Source organism: Heterocephalus glaber, unplaced genomic scaffold (genome assembly GCF_053883595.1).
Source record: "Heterocephalus glaber isolate CG9 unplaced genomic scaffold, H.glaber_assembly_v1.0 deba00001461, whole genome shotgun sequence".
NCBI lineage: Eukaryota > Metazoa > Chordata > Mammalia > Rodentia > Bathyergidae > Heterocephalus > Heterocephalus glaber.
In genome coordinates, this window is record NW_028258308.1 from 39,829,956 (window position 1) to 39,852,173 (window position 22,218).

A 22,218-nucleotide genomic window follows, 5' to 3' on the forward strand; every position below is an offset into this window, starting at 1 on the left:
GAATACTGGGCCCTTGCTGGAACTTCTCTCTTCTGGGAGGCTGAGGCTCATCTGACTTATTGGAGTCGTATGAGGGACTACTAAGTTCCATGGACTCCATTTTCCCTGCTGTTCCAAATGTCTCCGTCTGTGATTCCAAGTGAATCATGGGACATTATCTCCTTTGCCCTTGAAGTGGTTCTGGATGAGGGGCTGTAACTTTCTGTACATGGCCAGTAGCAGATAATTTTCATTTCCAGGGCACAGAGACTGTGGCTGCTTCTCACCTCTGCACTTGTGATGTGAAAACAGCTGCAGGCAGTGACACAGTGAGCCCAGCTGCGTTCCAGTAAGGACTGGTCTAGAGAAGGACACCAAGATTTGTGTTCCATGTAATTCTCAAGTGTCATGAAATCCTGGTATTTGATTTTTTCAATCATTAAATAAATGTAAAATGGGAACAACCTCCTGTACACGACCATGGTCTGTGGCAAGTCCTCACTCTGGCCCAGAGGTGGCTGCCATAACCCAAGCCAGGAGAACCTAGTTCATCTTCACAGCCACCTCAGCTCTTTGTTGTCAGCTGGGACAGCCACCATCAGCTGTTGTTGGAGAGTGTAGATCTTTGCAGACAATTTATTGACATGGAGGTACGTTCAAAACAAGATATACTGTGATTGTTAGAGTTCCATCGCTGAGACACAAATACCCGAGATAACCAAACTTCAAAAGAAGAAAGTTATTTTGGCTCATGGTTTCACAGGTTTCAGTCCATGGTCATTGGGTCCACTGTTCCACTGTGGCCTGTGGAAAGGCAGCACATCATGGTTGCCGTATGTGGTGGAGTAGAGCTGCTCCTCTCATGGCAGCCAGGAAGCCAGGAGACAGGAAGGGGCGAGTCCCAGTACCCCCTTCAAGGCCACACTTCAGTGACCAATTTCCCACTAGGTCCCACCTCTCTGAGACCCCTCCCTTCCTACAGTCCCACGGGCCTTTCCCATAGGGACCTTTGGGGAACATTTCAGATCCAGACAGTAATCTATCCACCTTTTACAGGCCATCTATTTGTATGTGAGAAAAAAGTCCTAGGACAAGTCAAAGTAATAGTGGTTAATTCTTGGTAGTGGGGAGACGATGATTTTTCATTTTCTTGTTGAAGAACAAACATGTTATATTACCTAGAAAAATCTACAGACCAAGCAAGTGGAGAGTGGAGAGGGAGGAACACTGTCTGCTGTTCTTTCAGAATGGACCACAAGGGGCCTTTAGATCAGCTAAGAAGAATTTGAGGCCACCTGGCCAGGATGGACTGGTACTTGCTGAGCCACTGGACCTTTGGGGCTTGACTGCCTTTGGCTCTGAATGCTGGCTTTTAGAGTTTACTTTTTATGTTGTTCAGATACCCTATAATAATTTCTCTTATTTTCTTGATTTTTTAAAATAAAAGCTTTCTGTTATTAGCAGCTGGGCTAAGATTAGCAGCTGGGCTAAGAATGATTTGTGTCCCCTCCTTGGACTGGAGTTTGCAACTACAATGGGCTGCCCCTAAGGGCTGGGCTGGTGGCTGAGAGAATTCCGAAAGCAAGAGAACGAATCTCAGAGAGCTGATGTCATTTGTGCAAATTAAACTTTCCTGCCTTCAGGATTCTTCTTCTAGAAGCCTTTTTTTTCTTTTCTTTTTTCAAACCAAACGTACAGGGTTCTGAGTTTTAAGAGAAGCTGGTTTTGCGGGGGGGGGGGGGGGGGGCGGGGGCAGTGTGTGGCTCGGTGGTAAAGCGCTTGCCTAGCATGCACGAGGGCCTGGGTCCCATTCCCACCAGAGAGAGAAGAGCTGTTTTTGGACCCCTTGACTTGGTGGACCCACCATCAATGTCCAGTTGGGGTAACCAGGCCCTCTACTAAACCCAGGGAGGCTCGAGGAGGTGACCTTTGTCTCTCCAAGAGGAGCAGCATCTGCTCCATTTCCAGTGGCCAGGGTTTTGGAGGGAAGACAGTGAGCCACACACCACACCTGTGATGCCAATGATACTCACCCCTCACAGGCTTGGCCTTTTGGAGAGATGAGCACAGAAGACTCTTGCCCTGCCCTTATAACTTTGGTCCAGAAGTGGATCAGCTACCTGAGTCCAGGACCTCCTTCTGAACTTGGGGTCAACTCAACTTGTGCTCCAAAGCGCAGACTACATTCTCTGGAAAGCCTTGTGTAGGGGGAAGGAAATCAAGAAGGGGGTCCATATCCAAAGACTCAGCCAATGGCACCACCTGCAAAGGAGGTGAGGCTTAGCAATGGGGTGGAAACTCATATGCCATCTGGTAAATGCCATAATCCTTCAGGACAAGAGGAGTGTGTCACAGGGAAGGGATGATGTTCTATCCTCTGAGGGAAGAAAGGGCCTCCAGAGCAGGTGGCAGCAGCACGGATCCAAGAGTGAGACCCTCGTGGGATGAGAAACCAGTCACGCACACCACCCCAAGAAGTCTTTCCAGCAGGACAGAAGAAACTTTCCATACCTGCACTGAAGCGCACACACAAATCTTTGGAAGGTAGTACCATTTTATTTAGTGTTACAGAAACTTTTATGTTACTTCTTAAAAACATAACCAAAGAAATTTAAAATTCCCAAAGTCAAAAAGCAGAAAATAGTAATTCCATAATACAAAAATGCCTTCAATTGCAGGGAGGGGAAAGTCAATTTAGCAACTCACATAGTAGATGGGGAGAGTCCAGAGTTGAGATTGGTATGGAAACCAAGATGTTAAGTTCCCATCTAAGGCAATTAATTTTTCAGCCTTGAGGGATTCTTAAGTAGTACTTCTTAAAAAAGGAAAAAGACGGGGGGGGGGGGGCAGGGTGTGGCACAGTAGCGAGGCCCTGCATTTGTTCCCCAGCTCAAATAAGAAAAGAGAAGGGGCCGGGGATTTAGCTCAGTGGTTCCGGCGCCTGCCTCGAAAGTGCAAGGTCCCCAGTTCGATCCCCAGTACCAAAAAAGGAAAAAGAAAGAAAAGAAAAAAGGTCAATTGGGAGAAGCGACTTAGGGAGGGAAGATCTCGAGTAATTTAACAGTGACAGGGTTCTAGCTTTTGATACAGTGTGTGTCAAGTGTCAGGGCTGTTGAGTTCCCACAGGTAGCACAGCTGGAAAGCACATGCTAAAGTCATGTTCATGTGAGCACATGCACACAACCGCTCCCCACACAGGGTCCACAGCTTTTGAGCATGGCAAAGGGTAGACTTGCTTGCTCCTCACTTCTGCTACCTCAATGAGGTTAACACAGTATATAAAGGGGAAGGGAGGACATCTGGCAAAGCCCAAGGAATGAGATGACTGGAAACAATCGGGCCAAAGAGTGACACTTTTCCTGAATCTGACCTCCAGCTGAAGTTCATTGGTATTTAATCTGACGGTTCTCCAATTCCTGGCTGCTCTCTCTGGAGGCACAATCAGGCAAGGCCAAGAAAAGAGCTGCTCCCAGAAGACCCTCTCTGGCCCATCAGCTGGGTTAGCATCTGCAGCGGGACCAGGCGTAGATGGATGGATGTCCTCAGGCAGGCACCAGCCATAGAACCTCCCAAGCACTGCCTTACCACCTTCTGCTCAGGCTCACAACAGGATAAAGCCTCAGACAAGTCCACTCCCCATCCCCAAATGCAGTCTTTGAGGACAGTCCCCAACTGAATGACCTCCAGATTACCTATATTTCAAGGTACTGGAATGCTATAAACTGAATTTTTTTTCCAGTAGTGGCAAAAGCCAGACCCCTGAAGTAAACTGTCCTTCATTCTCCAGAGTTCCCAAGTGACATTTCAGAGCACAGGACGTCACTTCACCCCGACATCCCTCTCCAATGCCCAGAGTTCCACACCCAAGGTCCTGGCAGCAGGTGGCTCCAAAACCCTCATCAACAATGCTCCAAAGCCCCACACCAGCCTTCCAAGGGAGAAAAGCCACTCATAGCACACCTGCCCCACAGCACACTTGGGTTATCACAGTATGAATATATTTCAATCCAGTAAAAAATATGATTCAGAACAAATATATACATGTTCATTTTCAGAGTTCAAGTGGATATATAGCTTTCTTTAGAAGCATGTCAATAAGTCTTACAGCACTACAAAAATAAAAGTCATCCGAGAAGTTTACAGTGGTCCCCATTACTTCAGGAGAAAATTGAATAAAATAGCTGTGGGTCTTTTAAAGCTAATCAGATAAATCAAGTTACAGTATCACCCTTCAGATTAAAGTGCTCCAGTACAGATGAGGCTGCGGCAAACTCAATCCTGAAAAGGGATTCCGCTGCCCACTGTTTTGCTTTTTGCCCTCGGTATAACAAAACACACAGAGAAGAGGTTCTGGGTTAATAACTGCCACCATCTCAATCCCTGGCCACACTATTAGCCTGAGATCGCTCTTCTGCTCAGAGTGGCCAAGATGTGATAAGCTTCTAACACAAACAGTGGAAGAAATGAGCAAACAAGACAGAATTCCAAGAGATGACTGACAGAGAAATTCCCCGGAAAATGAAGTGGTGCTCTTAGTTAAGAAGAGGGCAGGTATCTCAGCTTTAAAAATAGGTGTATCATCTAGTTTTTAAAATATAGCAATCCAAAAATAAGTATCTTCTTGCTCGTCACAATTTTGTGAGGGTTGTGGTATAGGGGCTGAGCCCAGAGCCTCACACACACAGGCAGTGCTCTGCCCCAGAGCACTTTCCTGGCCCTGCTCTTCACGGTTTTCTAACAAAGGGGAAAATGCCTGTGAGTCTGCTCAGGAAGGAAAATGAAAATACAGCAGCCATTGAAAAGCTGAGGCATTTCTCTTCTCTACCTTCTAGATTTTATTATCTACATCAAAGCCTTCACTACACCTTCTCTAGCATCCCAGAAATAAGCTGGGTTTTCTTTGGGGCAGTGACAGGCAGTATTCAGAGGTCAGGTTACATGAGACCCCTTAGGATCCAAGTCTGTGGTTCCTCGTGGCCTACAAGATTAAAGGTTTTTTTGGTTTGTTTAGTTTTGTTTTGCAGTGCTGGAGACTGAACCTCTGGCTTTGAACATGCTACACCCTCACCCTACCTTTGTGTGTCTGTGGGAGCCAGTGGCCTCACCTCTCTAGAAACACTGCCAAGGCAAGGCACAAGTGGAAAGGGCCAGAGGCATCCTGACGCTGTGCTGTGCCTCCCAGCACTGTGAGAGCTTGAATCACCCAGGCCCTTATCAAGGCACTGAAGAGGCTGACTAGCTGGCAGGGACCCTGCCCGACTTCCCTCAGCTGAATGAACAGTGATTCTAATTCCCATAGACTCCTTTGTGCACCTGCAGGAGAAGAGCTCCATGGGTCTAAGAGAGCAGATTTTAATGCTGATGAGAAGACATGGTTTGTTTAGAATCTAGAAGGTACACTCAGAGGCCTTCCCTAAGTGACTCTGCTCTAGTTAAAAAATAGAGACAAAAGAACCAGGTCTGAAAAGGCTGGTAAGTTTAGAAGGTATAAAAATTCAGCATCTGCAGCAGATAAAACACCTGAGCCACTCAAAGGCCAGGAAAGTTCGTGTATCACAGCACCAACTACACGGTCCATTACCCTAAGCTGTAACGACTGGAGGACACCTGTTTGAAAAATCCCACACCAAAGACAGACAACCCCAGTGTTCAGATACATTAGTATCTCTGGGGCCATCTGAGTCTCTGGCTCAGGAGCAGATCTTATGACCATGTCTGTGCTGGGCATAAAATATTTACAACCTAGTTAAAGGCACAGTGGCATTTAAAAATAAAGCCCTGGGAAAGAACAGTAGAAGATTCATTGTAATAATTAACCGGGCTTCAATTGGTGGAATTAACTCTTTGACAGATAACACACAGGAGAGATGGTGATTTGGAGCCTGTTGGCTGGATGACAAGCACAGCAAGTCCTTGACCTCAGAGCAGGTGGAAATGGTCACACAGGCACCCCAGTGTTTTAGTCACATCTTCCCTGCTTTTTTGCCAACTGGAGCCGGGATGCGGAGGATGTTGGGGGTCTCTTCCATGACCCTGACGAGCAGGTTGTCAATGTAGTCCTCTAGCTCACGCACCTGAAACTCCTTCTTGCTGATGGTTTCCTTCTGTTTGAGGACCAGCTGGATCAGCTCCTCGTGAGTCAGCTGGGCATAGGCGAAGGCAGGGTCCGAGGGGCTGTACTTCTGTGGGGAGGAGAAAAAGGTTACAAAAAATCAACACAGGAATCAATAATCTGAAAGGAACACACAAGAGGAAAATATTAGTGATCTGAGTCTCTCGGAAATCCACTTTCAAGGCAGGGTGAAAACGGTTGTTGACTGATGAAATTTCTGCAAAGGGCCATACAGTAAATATGCTAGGCTTTGCAGGGCAAAGTGACCTTTGTGGCTTAGTATCCTTCATTTTATTTATTTATTATTTGCTTTATGTTTCTTTGCACATGCGTGTGTGTATAATTCAGGTGTTTTTCTAGTTTTTTTTATTAGTATGTGTTTGCAGTGCACAATGATTACATTCACTGTGGGGAATGAGTACATGTACCTAAGATCCTGCAGAAATGCACGAGCCAGGGGCTGAGTGTGAAGCTCAGTGGTGGAGCACTTCCCTAGCATGTGTGAAGCCCTGGGTTCAATTCACAGTACTACAAAAGAAAAAAAAGAAAGAAAAACCATATGCAGCTGACAGGTTGAAGACCTCTGCATTTAACTCTGTGTTTGGAGTTTCAAGAAATGCAGTCTGAGTTAGGGATGAGCCCAGTGCAGCATGTGCAAGGTCCAGGGTTCAACCCCCAGCACTGCAAACAAAAACAGGAAAGAAAATGTAATGAAGTCTGCATAGTGGTGCACACCTGTGGTGAGTGTACTTGGCTCCTCTATGCATACTAGGAGCTCACACAACTGGTGTCAATGCAGAGATGGAGACAAGCCCTACACCAGAAGAGAGCTGGTGCAGGACAGCACTTTCCTACCAACACAACAGGGCACTGTTCATGCCAGTCTGCTGCCGCCTAACCCATGCGATGTTATTAAAACCACAGTAAAGACTTATATTTTTAAAACTTATAGTAAAAGGCATATTGCCATTAATCTCCTTCAAAATAATCCCCTCACTTTGCATACACTTATCCCATCATACTTGCAACTTTCTGAAGTGGTTCTGGAAGTCCTCTTTCGTAAGTGTCTTTTCTTGCATTGTTGTGGCTACTTCCATGTCCTGACTCAATTCAGAATGATTATCTTTCATGGTCATTGTAACTCTGGGGAAGAGCCAGAAATCGCAGTGCCTGATCTGATGAATAAGGTGGATGAGGACACACTGTAATGTATCTTACAAGTTTTTCCTTTGGATGACACTCAGCAGCAGCAATCACTGTATTTTTTGTGGTACCGGGGATCAAACTCGGGACCTTGCGTTTTCGAGGCAGGTGGCAGAGCTAAATCCCCAGCCCAAAACCTTTTATGTTTTTATGTATTTCTTTCTTTTTTTTTTACTGTATTTTTGATCATACACTCACAAAAGAGGACTTCTAGAACTGTTTCAGAAAGTGGCAAGGACAATGGATTAAGTGTGTTTGAAGCAAGGGAGAAGATTTTGAGGGGGATTACTGGCAATGTGTCTTTAATATAATAATTTTTTTTTTTGGTATCAGAGATCGAACTCGGGTCCTTGCGCTTGCGCAGCAGGCAGCGAAACCACTGAGCTAAATCCTCGGCCCTATAATAATTATTTTTTAACAGTTTGAACATTCACTATGCATTTTGGTCACACTGCATATGCTCTGATTAAGCTAGCACAGTGGCCACTCAGGGATCTCATTGGAAGTCATTTTATACTCCAAACTATGCACAATCAAGGCCAAATGCCACCAGGCCACAGTACTAACTGGTAGCCAGCTGGGGCACACAGTGACCTGTCCTAGAGTCAAGTGTCCACCCTCCTGCTGAGAGTGGTGCCCTGAACTGTTGCTTTTAACCTGAATTTACAATCTGGTATGACAAGAACCCAACTGCAAGCTGGAGAGGCCCAAACCATGAGGAAACAGGAGATAAAGATTAAATAAGAGGTAACATGCCGTACCAAGTCTCCAGGAAGGAACAAAGAGTGAGGGACTTTTCTGGTGATCTGAGGCTTGGGAGATTTGCAAGTTTAAAGAGACAAGATTTAAGAGCAACTGCAAGATGATTTTGCCCGCAGAACACTAAGGCAGTTAAGTTTTATTGTCCTGAGGGTCCAATAGTTTCACTGACTACAGAAGGCTAAGAGACTACATGTTCCAAGAAGCAGATAAGTTGAGGGCAAAATCAACATTCACTGTTCAACATCAGGACAAAAGCCTTTGTCCCAACAGTGAAGCAAAGCTCCTACACACGAGCCAGGACTCAGTGGAGGAGGAATCCCTTCCCTCCCATCCTAGCTGGGGACAAAAGCTTGACCATTACAATACTAGCCTAGAAATACACACTGGCATCCTCTTATTCAGACCGGGTTTTAACCCAACTCAGACTGCACATAAATAGGAGGGATGGAAGACTATTTCCCCAAAAACTGCTTCTCCCTCATTCCCCCCTTCTTTTATCTTATGGAAAGCATACCTTCATGGGGTAACTGCCCTGGACCTCAGTCACTGTTTTCCAGTGCTGGGAATTGGAGCCAGGGCCCTGCACATGTTAGGCAACAACTCTGCCACTGAGCCACACTCCTAAACCCGGTTGCTCTCTGACTTCCAAAATGAGATTCAATTCAAAAGTTGCACATATGTAAGATTCTGGACACTGATTATACAACATGAATGTGCCCATACTACTATGCTGTATATTACAGATAGGAAACATTCTGTATATTTTACCACAATAAGATTCCTGGGTCTTTGTAAATAAGGTCCAAGAATATGTTCTCAAGAGTGTCTAGGTTATACCTCTACATATAAAGGTTTTATTAATTCAAAGGTGTTTATTAGCAGCTGGAAGTGTAGCTCAGTGGTGGGGCTCATGCTTAGCATGTGTGAGGCCTAAGCTAAAGCCCTAGCACTGCAAAAGAAAAAAGTCTACAAGGGGTTTGTGGGGAGTATGGAGAAGAGGACACTGACACTTGGCACCATCATGTAGGTACAGCGTCAACACTTGTGGGGACTCTGTCACTGTAACACAGGCTCAGGGGCTCAGAGTCCAGGCAGGTGCAGTGCTCCAGAGCTGAGACGAGTAACACAGGTGATCAGGATAAGCCTCAAAGGTGAAGGAGGAACTGAACCAGACCCTGACAATGAATTAAAGTTTATTTTCACAAGGTTGGGGATGTGGCTCAGTGGGAAAGCACTTGTCTAGTATACTCAGGGCCCTGGGTTCAATCCCCAGTGTAAATAAAATAATCCCAGAAATATTTTTAAGTTGTAAAAGAAATATTTTCTCATTACGGAAAATCTCAAATATAGAAGGGGAAAAACTAATACCCATAATTCCAATACATAACATTTGGGTCTCTTATTTTCCTCTGTGTGTGTGTGTGTGTGTGTGTGTGTGTGTGTGTGTGTGTGTGTTCGCCCGCGCGTGTGTATTTTCCTTTAGTACTGGGAGATGGAGCCCACCAGGGCCTCATGCATACCAGGCAAGCACTCTACCAATGAGCTATGTCCCCAGCCCCTAAGTTTCTTTACTGTGGGTTTTACAATGTTAGAATCATACAGAATAAACTTTTATAGATTTTACTATTTTGTGAGCATTTCACCATCATTAGTTTTAGTTAAAATTTACTCAAATAGATACTTTAAATTTCATTATATTTTAACCATCTATTGATATTAGGTTGTTTTTAATTTTCACAATTATGTATAAAACATTTTATTAAAATACATGAGTCTAGTCAGGCATAGTAGCACATGTCTGTAAACCCAGCATTCTGGGAGGCTGAGGCAGGAGGACTGCAAGTTAAAGCCCAACATGGGCAACTTAGCCTCCTAGCATGACCATGCCTCAAAGTTTAAAAATAAATCAATAAATGAATGAATGAATGAATGAATAAATAAATAAATAAATAACAGCTGGAGTTCTAGTTCAGTGCCAAGGCCCTGGGTTCAATGCAGTACCACCATAAAAACCCAAACCAAACCAAACCAAAAATGAATGAGCCTAAATATTTGACTGTATCTCTAAATATTTCTTTCTTTTTTTTTTTTTTGCGGTACCGGGGACTGAACTCAGGACCTTGCACTTGCCAAGGCAGGCATGGTGCCACTGAGCTAAATCCCTGGCCCTCTAAATATTTCCTTAAGATAAATACCTAGAATTGAAGTGGCATTCATACTTAAGGTATTTCCAACTGCCAAGCAGATATTCAACTTGCATTCTGTAATCAAAGGGGAAAGAATATATATGGGACTTTGAAATCATTAGACCTTAGTGGTATGATTAAAAAATGATAGTTCAGCGTTACGAAAAGTAATCAAAGCCCATGGAGAGGAAGAGGCACAGAGAAAATACTGACAAATGCAAGAAAGCACAGTGCCCACTGGCACAGATTTCCTACCAGGATTCTTTTTTTGTTTTGTTTTGTTTTTTGGTTTTTTTTGAGACAAGGTCTCACTCACTATGTAGCCCAGGCTGGCCTTGAACTTACAGTGATCCTCCTGTCTAGTGATCCCAAGGGCTAGGATTATAGGCATAAACCACCACGCCCAGTTTACCAGGATTTTTACACTGAATTTTTCTTTTTACATAATTGCAATAATGATGTACATTTTAAATGTGGGTCACATTTTTCCATATAATATAACAGAAGATTTTTGGATCTAGTTGGCCTTACTATTTTAAAAGGAAGTGTTATGGGCTGGGGATGTAGCTCAGTGGTACCTCGCCTGCCTGGCAAGCACAAGGTCCTGAGTTTGATTCCTGGTACCAGAAAATAAATAAATAAAAAGGGAGGTGTTAAAGCCACCTGAGTAAATAGTGCATTCCTACTTATAAATCATCTATAAAGAACCAAGGCCTGGGGCTGGGGATTTAGCTCAGGGTTTTGCTGCCTGCTGCGCAAGCACAAGGACCTGAGTTCGATCCCGGTACCAAAAACAAAATAAAAAAAAACCAAAAAAGAACCAATGCCCTAAAACAATAGCCAAGGGGGAAAAATTCACTGTAGGATGATCAGGCTAACTTGTCATAACTTTAGCCATGCAGTCTCTTTCCCTAACCTCTTATTTTACAGCATTCCAAAGAGTGCTTATTTTTATAAATACTGTTTTACGTGTAGCACAAAGCATTTATTATACAGCAGGTCAAAAGCAGAGTCTCTGGGAGCTTCAAATATGCTGCTTCCCAGATGACCCTTTGTTCGGAAACTCCCACTGTGAGTACTAAAAGAACTTTGCTATTAGAGAAATAGGGAAAATATGGTCAACTGGTCTTTGGGAGTGGCAGAAACCTCTTTAATCACAGAACAAACTAACACAAATCAACCACAGGTTGGATAAGGGACTAAATTTATACAGAGTCCTACCCAGGCCTTCAGCAACAAAAATGTGACTCCACAGTACAGACTCATTTAGGAACTCTCCAGTTCACGACTACTTAGATTTATAGTAAGTTCTCAATTTGCAGACTTCTGAGTTGCAAATTTTCACAGATACTATCAACACTCATAGATGAAAACAATTCGAGGAAGTAGCTCACATGTCTGCCAGACACTGTCACAGTTGTGCTGCTGTGTGCTTACTGTACAGTGCGATAATATACAGCAGTACAGTACAGTCGAGGACTTACTATATATTTTTGTGTGTGTGTTTGATTTTTCTATGTTTTACATTGTATATTTGTCTCAAAAGTGTGTAAGACTCACTTTGTTGGACTTATGAACAAATCCAACTTACGAACATTCTCCTAGAATGCAACTTGTTCGGAAGTTGGGACTTACTGTATTGCTTTTTCTCTTTTCTTTACTCTCATCTCCATCCCTGCCTTTCTGAAATTTTAATGTCAAAAAAAAAAAAAAAGCAGAGTCTCTGGGAATGTTCCACATTTACTCGTAATATTTGCTAGGGAGGATACAGGACCCAGAGGTGCTTGGCAGCCAGCAGAAGGGCAGCAGCGGTGTAGCAATCATGGCAGAATAAGCACGGCGCCTTTGTTTTGAGGCAAGTTATTCTCTTAATTGGTTCTAGGAGATAAGCCCCTGATAAATGAACCTCAAAGAGTAAATAAAATGGGAGCCAAAGGTCTTGTCACTTCTCAAAAATGAGGTGTTTTTTTTTTTTTTTTTTACCTAGGTTCAATCCCCAGCACCAAAGAAATAAAAAAGAAAACCAGAAAGAGCCACAAAGCATTCCACAGAAAAGGCAGAGGGGACAGAAGGCTGCTAAATGAATGGTTTTCATTACTGTCACCTTTAGACTGCTCTTCTTTCCAGTTTTCTGGTAAATTTTAACTCCAGGAAGACAGCTCTGCTGCTTCTACTTGTAACAATTACACATAAACCAGCAAGCCACACCCTTGGACTAACAGGAAGTGCAAATTCGTAGACTAGGGCTGAAATGCAGTAGGTCCACAGTAAGTCCACAGTTACCACAATGGCTGATAATCTTGAAACTATGGGTATCACCTACCCAGTTAGCATGTTCTAGAAGGGAAGAGAGGCCCAGGCACTATATCATGGTGACCCATTTACAGCAATATTTAGTTGCGATTCCTCAGCCGCTTCCACTAAGGACCAGCCTCCCGCCTCCAGCCTCCAGTGAATCTTCACCCCAGCACAGCACAATGAAGTGGAGGGAGTAACAACTAGGGTACCCAGCACTTTGCAAACACTTGCAGGATGTGGTGCAATGTAGAGCCTTTGCTTAGTGTGCACAGCAGGACTTAGGTTCAATCTGCATCACTGGAGGAAAAACAATGCCTGACAGAAGCAGAAGCAAAAATTTTTATTTTAAAAACTGAAAACTAGACAGGCATGGCGGTGCGTGGCTGTGATCTCAGTTACTCAGAAAGCTGAGACAGGAGGACCACAAGTTCAAGCCTAGCCCAGGCATCTTACAGACTCAGTGAGGTCTTGTCTCAGATAAAAAAAAAAAAAAAAAGGCCAGGGATTTAGCTCAGTGGTTCCGCCACCTGCCTTGAAAGCACAAGGTCCCAAATTCAATCCCCAGTACGAAAAAAAAGGGATGCAGCTCAGTACCTCAGTGGTTTCGCAGCCTGCTGCACAAGCGCAAGGACCAGAGTTCAATCCCCTGAACCAAAAAAAAAAGTCAATGTATCGAGAGACAAAAAAGGTCAAGAACTATTCCAGAATACAGATGAAAGAGACAAGGCAATCAAATGCAAAGAGTGATCCCTGATTGGCTCCTAGAGTAGAAAAACAACAACCACTAAGCCAGGACACTAGTGAGGCAGCTGGTGACACTGACAAAGGTGCTGCAGATGAGAAAACACTATTACAGAAATGATAAAGCCAGGTGTGGGGGTGCACGCCTGTAATCCCAGCACTTGGGAGGCTGAGGCAGGAGGATCACCCCAAGTTTGAGGCCAGCCTGAGCTACATGGTGAGTTCAAGGCCAGTCTAAACTACACAGTGAGACCCTGTCTTTAAAAAAAAAGTTTTATAAAAATGATAAATTTCCATAAGGACTGAAATATACAATGGATGTTGGAAAATTGGAAGAAAGTGTTCAAATGGGAAGGGGAACAGAGGAGGGAGGGAGAAAGAAAGGAAGAGAAAAGAAAAAAAGTGAAAATAGAAGGAAAAAATGGAAACAAAGCTTTTGAACATAGGGAGGGGAGGGGGCTTGAGGGAGGAATGGGATAAAAAAATAAATTTTTTAAAAAAGGATAAATTTCTAGATTTTGTTCAGTTTTTGTTTTTGAGACAGGTGTAGTCCAGGCTTGCCCTAAATTCACTATGCAGCCTACTAGCCTTGAATTCACTCCAATCCTCCTACCTCAACCTCCTGACTGTTAGGACAATAGGTTTTTATCACCGCACCCAGCATGTACAAGTTGAATCTTTTTTGAGTGATTTGGTTTTTGTGTTTTGTTTTTTGCCGTGCTGGGGATTGAACTCAGAGCTTCACATTTGCAAGACAAGCACTCTACCACTGAGCTATATCCCCAGATTTACATTTCCAGATTTTGATGAATGTTCCTGTTCTTAGGAATTAAGTACTTAAGTATGGGGGGGGGGGCGACATAATGTATACATTTACTTTCAAATGTTTTTTAAAAAAAGTGTACCTGTGTATTACATATGAAGGCTGGGGGGTGGGGGAGAAGAGGAAGGAGGGGCTAGGGTGACAGAGCAAATCTGGTCAAATGTTAACACCTGGTGAATCTGGATAGAGGGTTTACAGCAGCCCTTTGTACTATTATTGCAACTTTTTTTTAATGTTTGACATTATTTAAAATAAAGTTACAAAACAAAAAGATACATCTTTGTGATAATTAAAATTCAAGAATTTTACATTCTTGCCTAAAGATAAAAAAAAATGTGGGAAAAGAACACAGCCTGACTTGAATGGGCCACACTTCTTCTCATTAACAAGAATGCCATGAGCTTGGGGATGTTGCTCAGAGGTATAGCTCTTGCCTAGCATGTGCAGAGTTCTGAATTCAATCCTCAGGCCCACAAAAATAAAAATTAAACATAAAATAAAAAGTACTAGTGTTAATCTTGTTGCTGGGGACACAAAACACTTTCAACAATAGCTAAATAACTACAAAAGAAAAAAAAATTTCCCATCCAATGGGAAGACTCCAGAGAGAGCAAGTATAGGATTAAGTAACTGCAGGCACTGCCTGTTGCCCAGGGGAATGTATACAATGGTGACTTCTGTACCAGAGTTAGAGCGAGGGCCTCACGGCATACTAGGCAAGTGCTTTTTATTTTCAAGATGGGGTCTGGCTGAGTTGCCCAGGCTGGTCTCAAACTCATGGGCTCAAGTGATCTTTCTGCCTCAGCCTCCCAAGCAGCTGGGACCACAGGTGCACACAAGGATTTTAGACCCGAGTACTTTGTAGGACCCTGGCTGACACGCCAGCTCCTTAGAAAATGTACCTTTATCATGGCGTCACTGGTCACATTCTCACTGATGATGGTGGCCATTCCCAAGCTGGAGTTAGAAATTTTGGTGGCTGTTGTGTTCATTGGCTTCACAGGTTGAAGTCTAAAAAGAAGGGAAAGAAGGATCCTTGAACCATTTTGTAACCACAAAACTCAGAACAGCCCTTCTCAACTAAGGCAGCCTGCAAGAGAGGCAAGGGGGAGGGGAGAGAGGTGGTATGCTTTGTTCACATCTCCAGCCCAACACGCGTCCAATGACCCAGTGGAACTGAAAGTAGACAGAACCAGGCAGCATATGCAAGCAGCAAAGCAAGTCCTTGGCCACTTTTCCTGAAGTACCTGCGAGACCCTCAGCCTTGTCATGAATATCAGCAGAACATGAAAGATAATCCCTGAGGGCCGGGATAGAACACTTGCCTATATGTGTGAGGCCCTGGGTTCAATTCCCAGCACTGCAAGAATAAGAACAAAAGGTAATTTGTTATTCTTGGAGTAAGTACAGCCTAGGACTCCGCCGAGGAACTCTGCAGAGCCATCTGTGCAGGAAAGAAAGGGCTCAGAAAAAACTGGCCAGATGCACATCCAGCAGTATGTAAAGGAAGTTCCAGCAAACTTGATCCTGCCAGGGATCTCAGCTGAGCCTTTAGGACCCTGGTTACACTACATTTCTACAACTAGAGAATATCAAATCTGACTGCAGCCCAACTCCTAAGCTGTCCCCGAAGATTAGACTGTGCTCTTGCTACATACACAATGAGGTCCTGCGGTGCTCAACCCAAGAAGGACAGCCCTTTCATAGGGGTCCTACAGCACAACAAAAGGTTTTAACCTCAGGACCTCTGTAAGTTTCAAAAGCCATAACCTCTGGAGGTAAAAGCAAAGAGAGGACACTGCTCCCATTTACAAAGACATGCACCCCATCTCTCACCTGTGCTTGGCTGCCCCAGTTCCAGCGCCTGGCTGAGCTGAGACTGGATGTGTCTCTGAGGGTGAGACCCAGGCCTGAAGAAGCGGCTTCCTCTTGCCAAAATTTTCAACTTTACCAGTAGAGCCCTCTGCTGTTGCTTTTTTGAGAGATTCTGCTGTACTGGTGTGGTGAGCGTCAGCGTGTGGAGAACTAGGGAAAGAGTGTGTGGCAGGAAAGGTCTCAGAAAGGGAGGGGCTGGGCACAGGAGAGTGAGGGGACAGGCCAGGAGGGTGACCTGGACTCCTGCCTGCCTTTGGTTTCTCTTCCTCATCACCGCCAGGGCCTGGGAGCTGTTCATCCTTGTTTGTGCCCTTGACAAGATGTGGTTTATCAATTCCTAAAGCTGCCTTCTGCTCAGAAGGAGATGCTGCAGAGACCAGAGAGCTAAAGCCATGCAGACTCTCAGCAAGCACTGCCCCATCTGTCCTTCCACTCAGCCCCTCTGCCTGCTTGGGATGGGGAGGCCACGTGCTCCAGGATGAAGCGCCTGCTGTCTTCCCCCCATCCTCCACCTGATCTACTCTTTCATCGTCTGATGCCACTTCAGGGATGGAGGGAAGGGTCAAGTTCAGATCGGCCACCATGGGAGGTGTCATCTCTGAGGCAGAGGGAAAGACACTCAAGGGATCGGACTGTGAGCCTTCGTGATCACTAGCCTTGCTTTGGTACTGAGACGTGAATGTATCAATGCCCTCGATCCTGAAGAGTGGGGTGTGCTTCGCCAAGCTCACTTTACTCCTGAGGCCTCCTGAGGAACTCTCCGCATGAGAGGGGACCACGGAACCACCTTCTATGGCAGCTGGCACAGTAATACGCTCCCTCTCTGCATCTTCTGAGTGGAGACAGCCAGCAGGGTCTGTACCAGACGCGCCTTCCATAGTGGCACCTTCAAGAGTCAGCTCCTGGGGGTGATTTTTGTCATCTTCCCCCAGTCCAGTGGGTTTCTCCACCTCTTCTGTAAAGGGCTGCTCAGAAAATGACACACGCTTCTTGCCTTTCTTTTGGCCCTGGCCACCATTCAGGTTCATCTCTTCCTGTTTCTGCATCAAGGAATCAGGTAGGGGTGCCAATTCATCTGCTGGAAGAGGCACTGCTACTTCTTTGACTGTGGAAGACATTCTGGCACCCGTAACTCTGCTCTGCGCAGAAGGCCTAGGATGACTCTCCAGGTCTGCATGTCCCTCCATGGGCAGCTTCCCAGTGGGGTCTACAATTCTGCCACCACCCAGTGAGACTGCAGACAGCTCCTCAGGGGTGTCTCCAGCTGACAGGGTGCAGCCTTGTTTTGGGGAGGGAGCATCCAGAAGTACTTCTTCTCGCTGCCCCACCCCAGGCTGCTCCAGGAGAGAGCTTCCTGGCTCTGTCCAGTCAGCATTCTCCCTCGAAGGCCTTCCTGTCCCTTTCCATACTGGGGTGGGGGGTTGTTTGAAAAGTGGTCCCAGGGCAGAAGAACCAGTGTTTGGGACTGGTGTTAAACTCTCCTTTTGCAAGTCTGCTTGGAGGAGCAAACTGGCCTGGCCCTGGCCTGAGGAGGGCCAGTGTCCAACTGGGGTGGATGTGGAAATGGGAGCTGCTATGGGAGATGGGAAAGAAGAGAAGACAGAAGGACTTTCAGAGGACTGGGACTCTGAACCATGCCCCAATTCGGAAGGGCCAGGTGCCTGACCAGAACTGGAAGGAATAGTAGAAAAAAAGACAGAAGAGTCAGGGGAGGAAGGAAGCCTGGCTTTGGGTTGAGCCTCTGAAGACACTTCCAGTCTGCAAAAAGGACAAAACAAAATCTGCAGGTCAGTTGCAGATGCATCATGAGAGACAAACGTAAAAATAAAGTTGTTCAAATGGGGAGAATGTTTTAAAATTTGGAACAGTGTTTTAAAATTTGGAACAGTATTTTAAAAACTAAAGGAACACCAGTCCTTAACATACAAGGAACAGGCTGGGGATTTACCTCAGTGGTTCCGTCGCCTGCCCCGTAAGCACAAGGACCCAAGTTTGATCCCCAATGCCAAAAAAAAAAAAAAAAAAAAAATACAAGGGACCTTTGTGGGAGGATGCTTGGGGATTAAACCCAGGGCCTTGCACATGCTAAGCACATACTCTACCACTGAGCCACACCTCGAGCCCCTAAAAAGGGACACTAGTATCACCAAGCACAACTACCAAAGACCTGCTGCAATAGGAACAGGGCAGTCCAGAGAAAGCAACAGCCTACAGTTCCTTTTGGTGACTGAACAGAGCCCTAGCATTTGATTTTCAGGGCACAAGGGATCTAAAAGTTCAAAGTAGTACAAGATGTAACCCAAGGAAACAGGCACAGATTTTGAAGAGTCAGGGAGTTCGTGTGTGTGTGTGTGTGTGTGTCTGTGTGTGCATGTGTGTGTGTGCATGCATGCATGTATGATCAAAGTAAGCAGAATCTCCAAAAAGAAAAAAAGAGAAATAAATCTCTCACCCCCAGATCACAGGAATATTATTAGTATGAAAGTGAGTCATGCAGAAAAGCACAAGCCCTCCAGGCTCAGGCAGACTCTTCCAAACAGGCAGAGGAAATACACAGACAACTGCCACAGGCACACTGGGCATGGGCCTAAGTCTCCTGTGCTGGCAGATGCCAAGGTGAGAGGAAGAGAGACAGCATCTTCCTCAAAGGGTGATAAGCACTGAGAACTGAATAATCACAGTTCTGCACACTCCACAACCCCAATCTTACTCCCAACTCAAAGCTCGGCCTCTGCAACAAACCACCACATTTCACTGGGGTCTGACTGGATCACTGAGAAGGAAAAGCACACCTGCCAGGCAGAGGCTCGGGGCTGAGGAATCAATGCTCTTTCTGCAGAGCAGGCCAACAGGTGGCAGGGATGGGGCTAAAACAAGTGATTTAGCCCAGCACACCTTCAGCACTTGTGGCATTATGGGATGTGCCACAGAGAGAGGAGGAGGGGCTTGCATGACAAGGGGCAGGACTCACCGAGGCTTGACAGCTTTGGTCTGGGGAGTCCTTGCAGAGGGAGCAGGTGGCTTTGGGTTGGACTTGGACTCAGGTCCAGCTTCCGGTTCTGAGATCGGCACGTCTTCAAAGGGATTCAAAGAGTGACCCTGTCGGGAGGTGTAGGCCACAACGTCTTTCTCAGACCCTCTCACGAAGACTTCCTCTGGCGGCCGAGTTTCTGAAAGCACGCCTTCCTTCTCCTTCCCTGGGACGGCAGTGGTGCGCTCGCCTTCACTGCCCTTAACCACATCCTTCTTTCCTGTCACCAGAGAAAGCAAAGAGGACCTCTTTCCCTCCTGCTTCTTGCTGTCCTTGGTTTCTTTCACAGCCTCCAAGTTCACTGGAGCTGTGCCTTCCCTAGTGTCCCCGCTGGCTGGTGGTCGGTAAGATGGCAGGGACATGGACTTCAGAGAGTCCCTGGTGGAGGTGTCAGAAGACAGGGCACCACCCTCCCCAGGCTCCTTGCAAGCCCGGGCAGCCAGGTTTTCGGAGGAGGAGAACAAGTGCTTCTTCCTGAAGCCCTGGGGTGACGGAGAGGAGGCTGGACTGCTGTCCTTGGTCTCAGTCCTGGCCTCCGGTTGCTCCACGTAAACATGGTTCCCGTTGATGCAGACGTTAGAGCGGGAAAGGGTGTCGTTCTTGGATCGCAGGCCCCCAAGAAAGGAGAGTCCTTCCTTCTTGGGAAGGCTGAAGTTGATCTGGTTCAGCTGCTTAGGGTCCATACTCACTGTTCTCTTGTGGGACATGACTAGGAAGAAAAAGCAAGGAACAGAAAGGGGATAAGTTAAACTAGCAGGTGGTAGAGGTAGCTCCACGGTAGAGCACTTGCCTAGCATACATGAAACCCCGGGTTCCATCCCTAGCACCAGAAAGGAAATGAGTGAGGGAAAGAGGAAAGGGAAGGAAGGAGAAAGGAAAGGAAGAGAGAGAACAAATGGCTTTCAGTGTGGGGGCAGGGTCATTTGTCAACACCTGGACTCGTCTTTGTTTGTCTCAACTGAGGGGAAGGCTGCTACTGGCATCTATCAGGTAGAAGCCAGGGGTGCTGCTAAACATCCCACAATGCACAAGACAGTCCCCCACAGCAAGGAAGTATCTGGCCCAACGGTCAACAGTGCCGAGGGTGAGAATCCTGTGTTAAACCCATGGAAAAGGCAGCACTCTTCAGAGGGTATCAGAAATCTGGCACTAAGAGATCTAGATCTGATCACTGAAATTAAGTTCAAGCTGGGGTGGCACATGCCTGCTATCCCAGCACTTGGGAGGCTGAGAAGGGGGATCATGAGTTCGAGTCCTACCTGGGCAACTTAGTGAGACTCTAAAATATTAAATCAAAGGGCTAGGGATGTAGCTCAGTGTGAAAGCTCTGGGTTCAGTCCCCAGCAACATTCATACACATACACACACACACACACACACACACACAAAGAAAGAGAAAAGAAAAATAAAGATAGAATTTCATAATACACAACTAATTCAGAGTTAAGGGACCTGGGTTCCCTAGCTTTCATTAGGGGCATATCCTGTGGGGGTTAGGCATACCACTGAAGATCAATAAACTGTTTTAATTCATAACTAATGAAATAGAATTATAACAAGGTTCCATAGTTTTATCTGAGAAAGAGAGAGACTTGGATGGACTCAATCTTTTAGCTCCAATCTTTGTACTAATGCACATCAGTCCCATGGACAGACATCTCAGAAAAGGCATCTCTGCATTCTCAGGAACCCAAGCGATTAGAAATAGAACAGCCATCCAAGCCAAGATCGCCATCCTCACCAGCACCGGCACCAGCACCAATACTGCTGCTGAGTTAGTCTTTCTCTAAAGACCTGTCTGTTCCTCTCGATCAAAGCAAGGTAGGGTAAGCGGAAGAAGAGCAGCCAAGTGAGGAGGTGGCAGACACTCACTGTCTGAGGCAGAGGAGGAGGACTCATCCTCCTGGTCGTCATCCTCCCACTGGGACCGGAAGTCTCCAGGTCGGAGCAGCACTCTATCTGACTTTGAAATGGGCAGGACAGACATGGACTGGGAAAGCGGTGTTTTCTGTAAATTTGACTTGGAAAACAAGGTCTTGACCTTTGATTTCTTTTTCTTGTCTTTTGAGAAAGACTCGTCGTCACTGTCAACTGAGGGTGTTGAGCTAGGGACGATGGCAGAGGCAGTGTCTGATGCGCTGTCCTTGTGCTTCCCCTTGATCTTGTCCTTCAGTTTTCCAAATGGATTTCGGGACTTGTCCTTCATGGACAGGTCGAACATGCTGGCTGTCATGTTGTTTCTCATAAACTGGATGTCGACCTCAATTTCTCCCCGCTCTTTTTCCTTCTTTCCTGGTTTGGATTTCAAGGCGTACCACCTGAAAAGAGAAAGGCTGGCTGTTAACTCGGGTGAAGCGCCTGCACCCATGTTCACAAGCCCTGTTGACAGGGTGCCCTCCCTGCTCCTCAGACAAATGCAACCCTGCTTTCCCTTTGGGGAACAGAAGAGGGCTAGGGCTGGGGATGAGGGCAGAACTTGTCCATCCATCCATCCACCCATATAGTGGTATGGGGAATTGAATGTACTTTTATTTATGAGATACTTTTTGCCTATGCACAAGATAAAGACAGAGTCTGATGTATTTAGTGTATAATTTTTTTTTTTTTTTGCAGTGTTGAAGGTTAAACCCAGGGCTTCAATCATGCCATCCAAAGTGCACTACTATTGAGCTACACCCCCTACCTACCCTTATAATCGTCTAAAATGCTGACCCAAGATGGACATAGTGGTGCACACCTGTAATTCCAGCACTTTGGGAGACTGAGGCAGGAGATTACAAGTCTGAGCAATCGAGTGACTTATTAAGACTCTGTCTCAAAAAAAATTTTTAATGTACTTTTTAAAATCCTGATGCTGTAAAGAGTTGTTTGTTTTTTTTTTTTCCGGTACGGGGATCAAACTCGGGTCCTTGCACTTGCACAGCAGGCTGCGAAACAACTGAGCTAAATCCCCAGCCCCTTGTAAAGAGTTATTTTTAAAAATAAAGAGCTGGGAGCTGGGTGTGGTGGTACACACCTGTAGTCCCACCTACTTCAGAATAATTTGCACCCAGAAGTTTGAGACAAGCTTTGGCAACATAATGAGGCCTTGTCTCTAAATAAGTAAATAAACATTTAAATCATTTCCACTGACATACTTTCCCTCAATAAGGTTGCAAAGATCATAAACGAAAGCTAGAAAGGGGGGCCAGGGATTTAGCTTAGTGGT

The 22,218-nt window shown here is 45.6% G+C and overlaps 1 protein-coding gene across 7 annotated transcripts in view; it reads right to left on the reverse strand.

The window, feature by feature from the left end:
* Positions 1-2,515: 2,515 nt before the first annotated feature.
* The window catches only part of Rab11fip1 (RAB11 family interacting protein 1), a 35,216-nt gene continuing 15,513 nt past the window's right edge, over positions 2,516-22,218 (reverse strand). For 3 of the 7 annotated variants that reach the window (XM_004855378.4, XM_021236822.2, XM_087217285.1), the window contains exons 2-6: positions 20,883-21,328; positions 18,951-19,719; positions 15,941-17,737; positions 15,007-15,115; positions 2,516-6,161 (exon numbers count right to left, since the gene is read on the reverse strand). In XM_004855378.4, the coding sequence (XP_004855435.2) occupies positions 5,943-6,161; positions 15,007-15,115; positions 15,941-17,737; positions 18,951-19,719; positions 20,883-21,328 (3,340 nt within the window). In that variant the 3' untranslated portion in view covers positions 2,516-5,942. Of the gene's footprint in view, positions 6,162-13,134; positions 13,187-15,006; positions 15,116-15,940; positions 17,738-18,950; positions 19,720-20,882; positions 21,329-22,218 lie in introns of all 7 variants that reach the window. The other 4 variants (XM_087217284.1, XM_004855380.4, XM_087217286.1 and 1 more) reach the window with 4 other exon arrangements.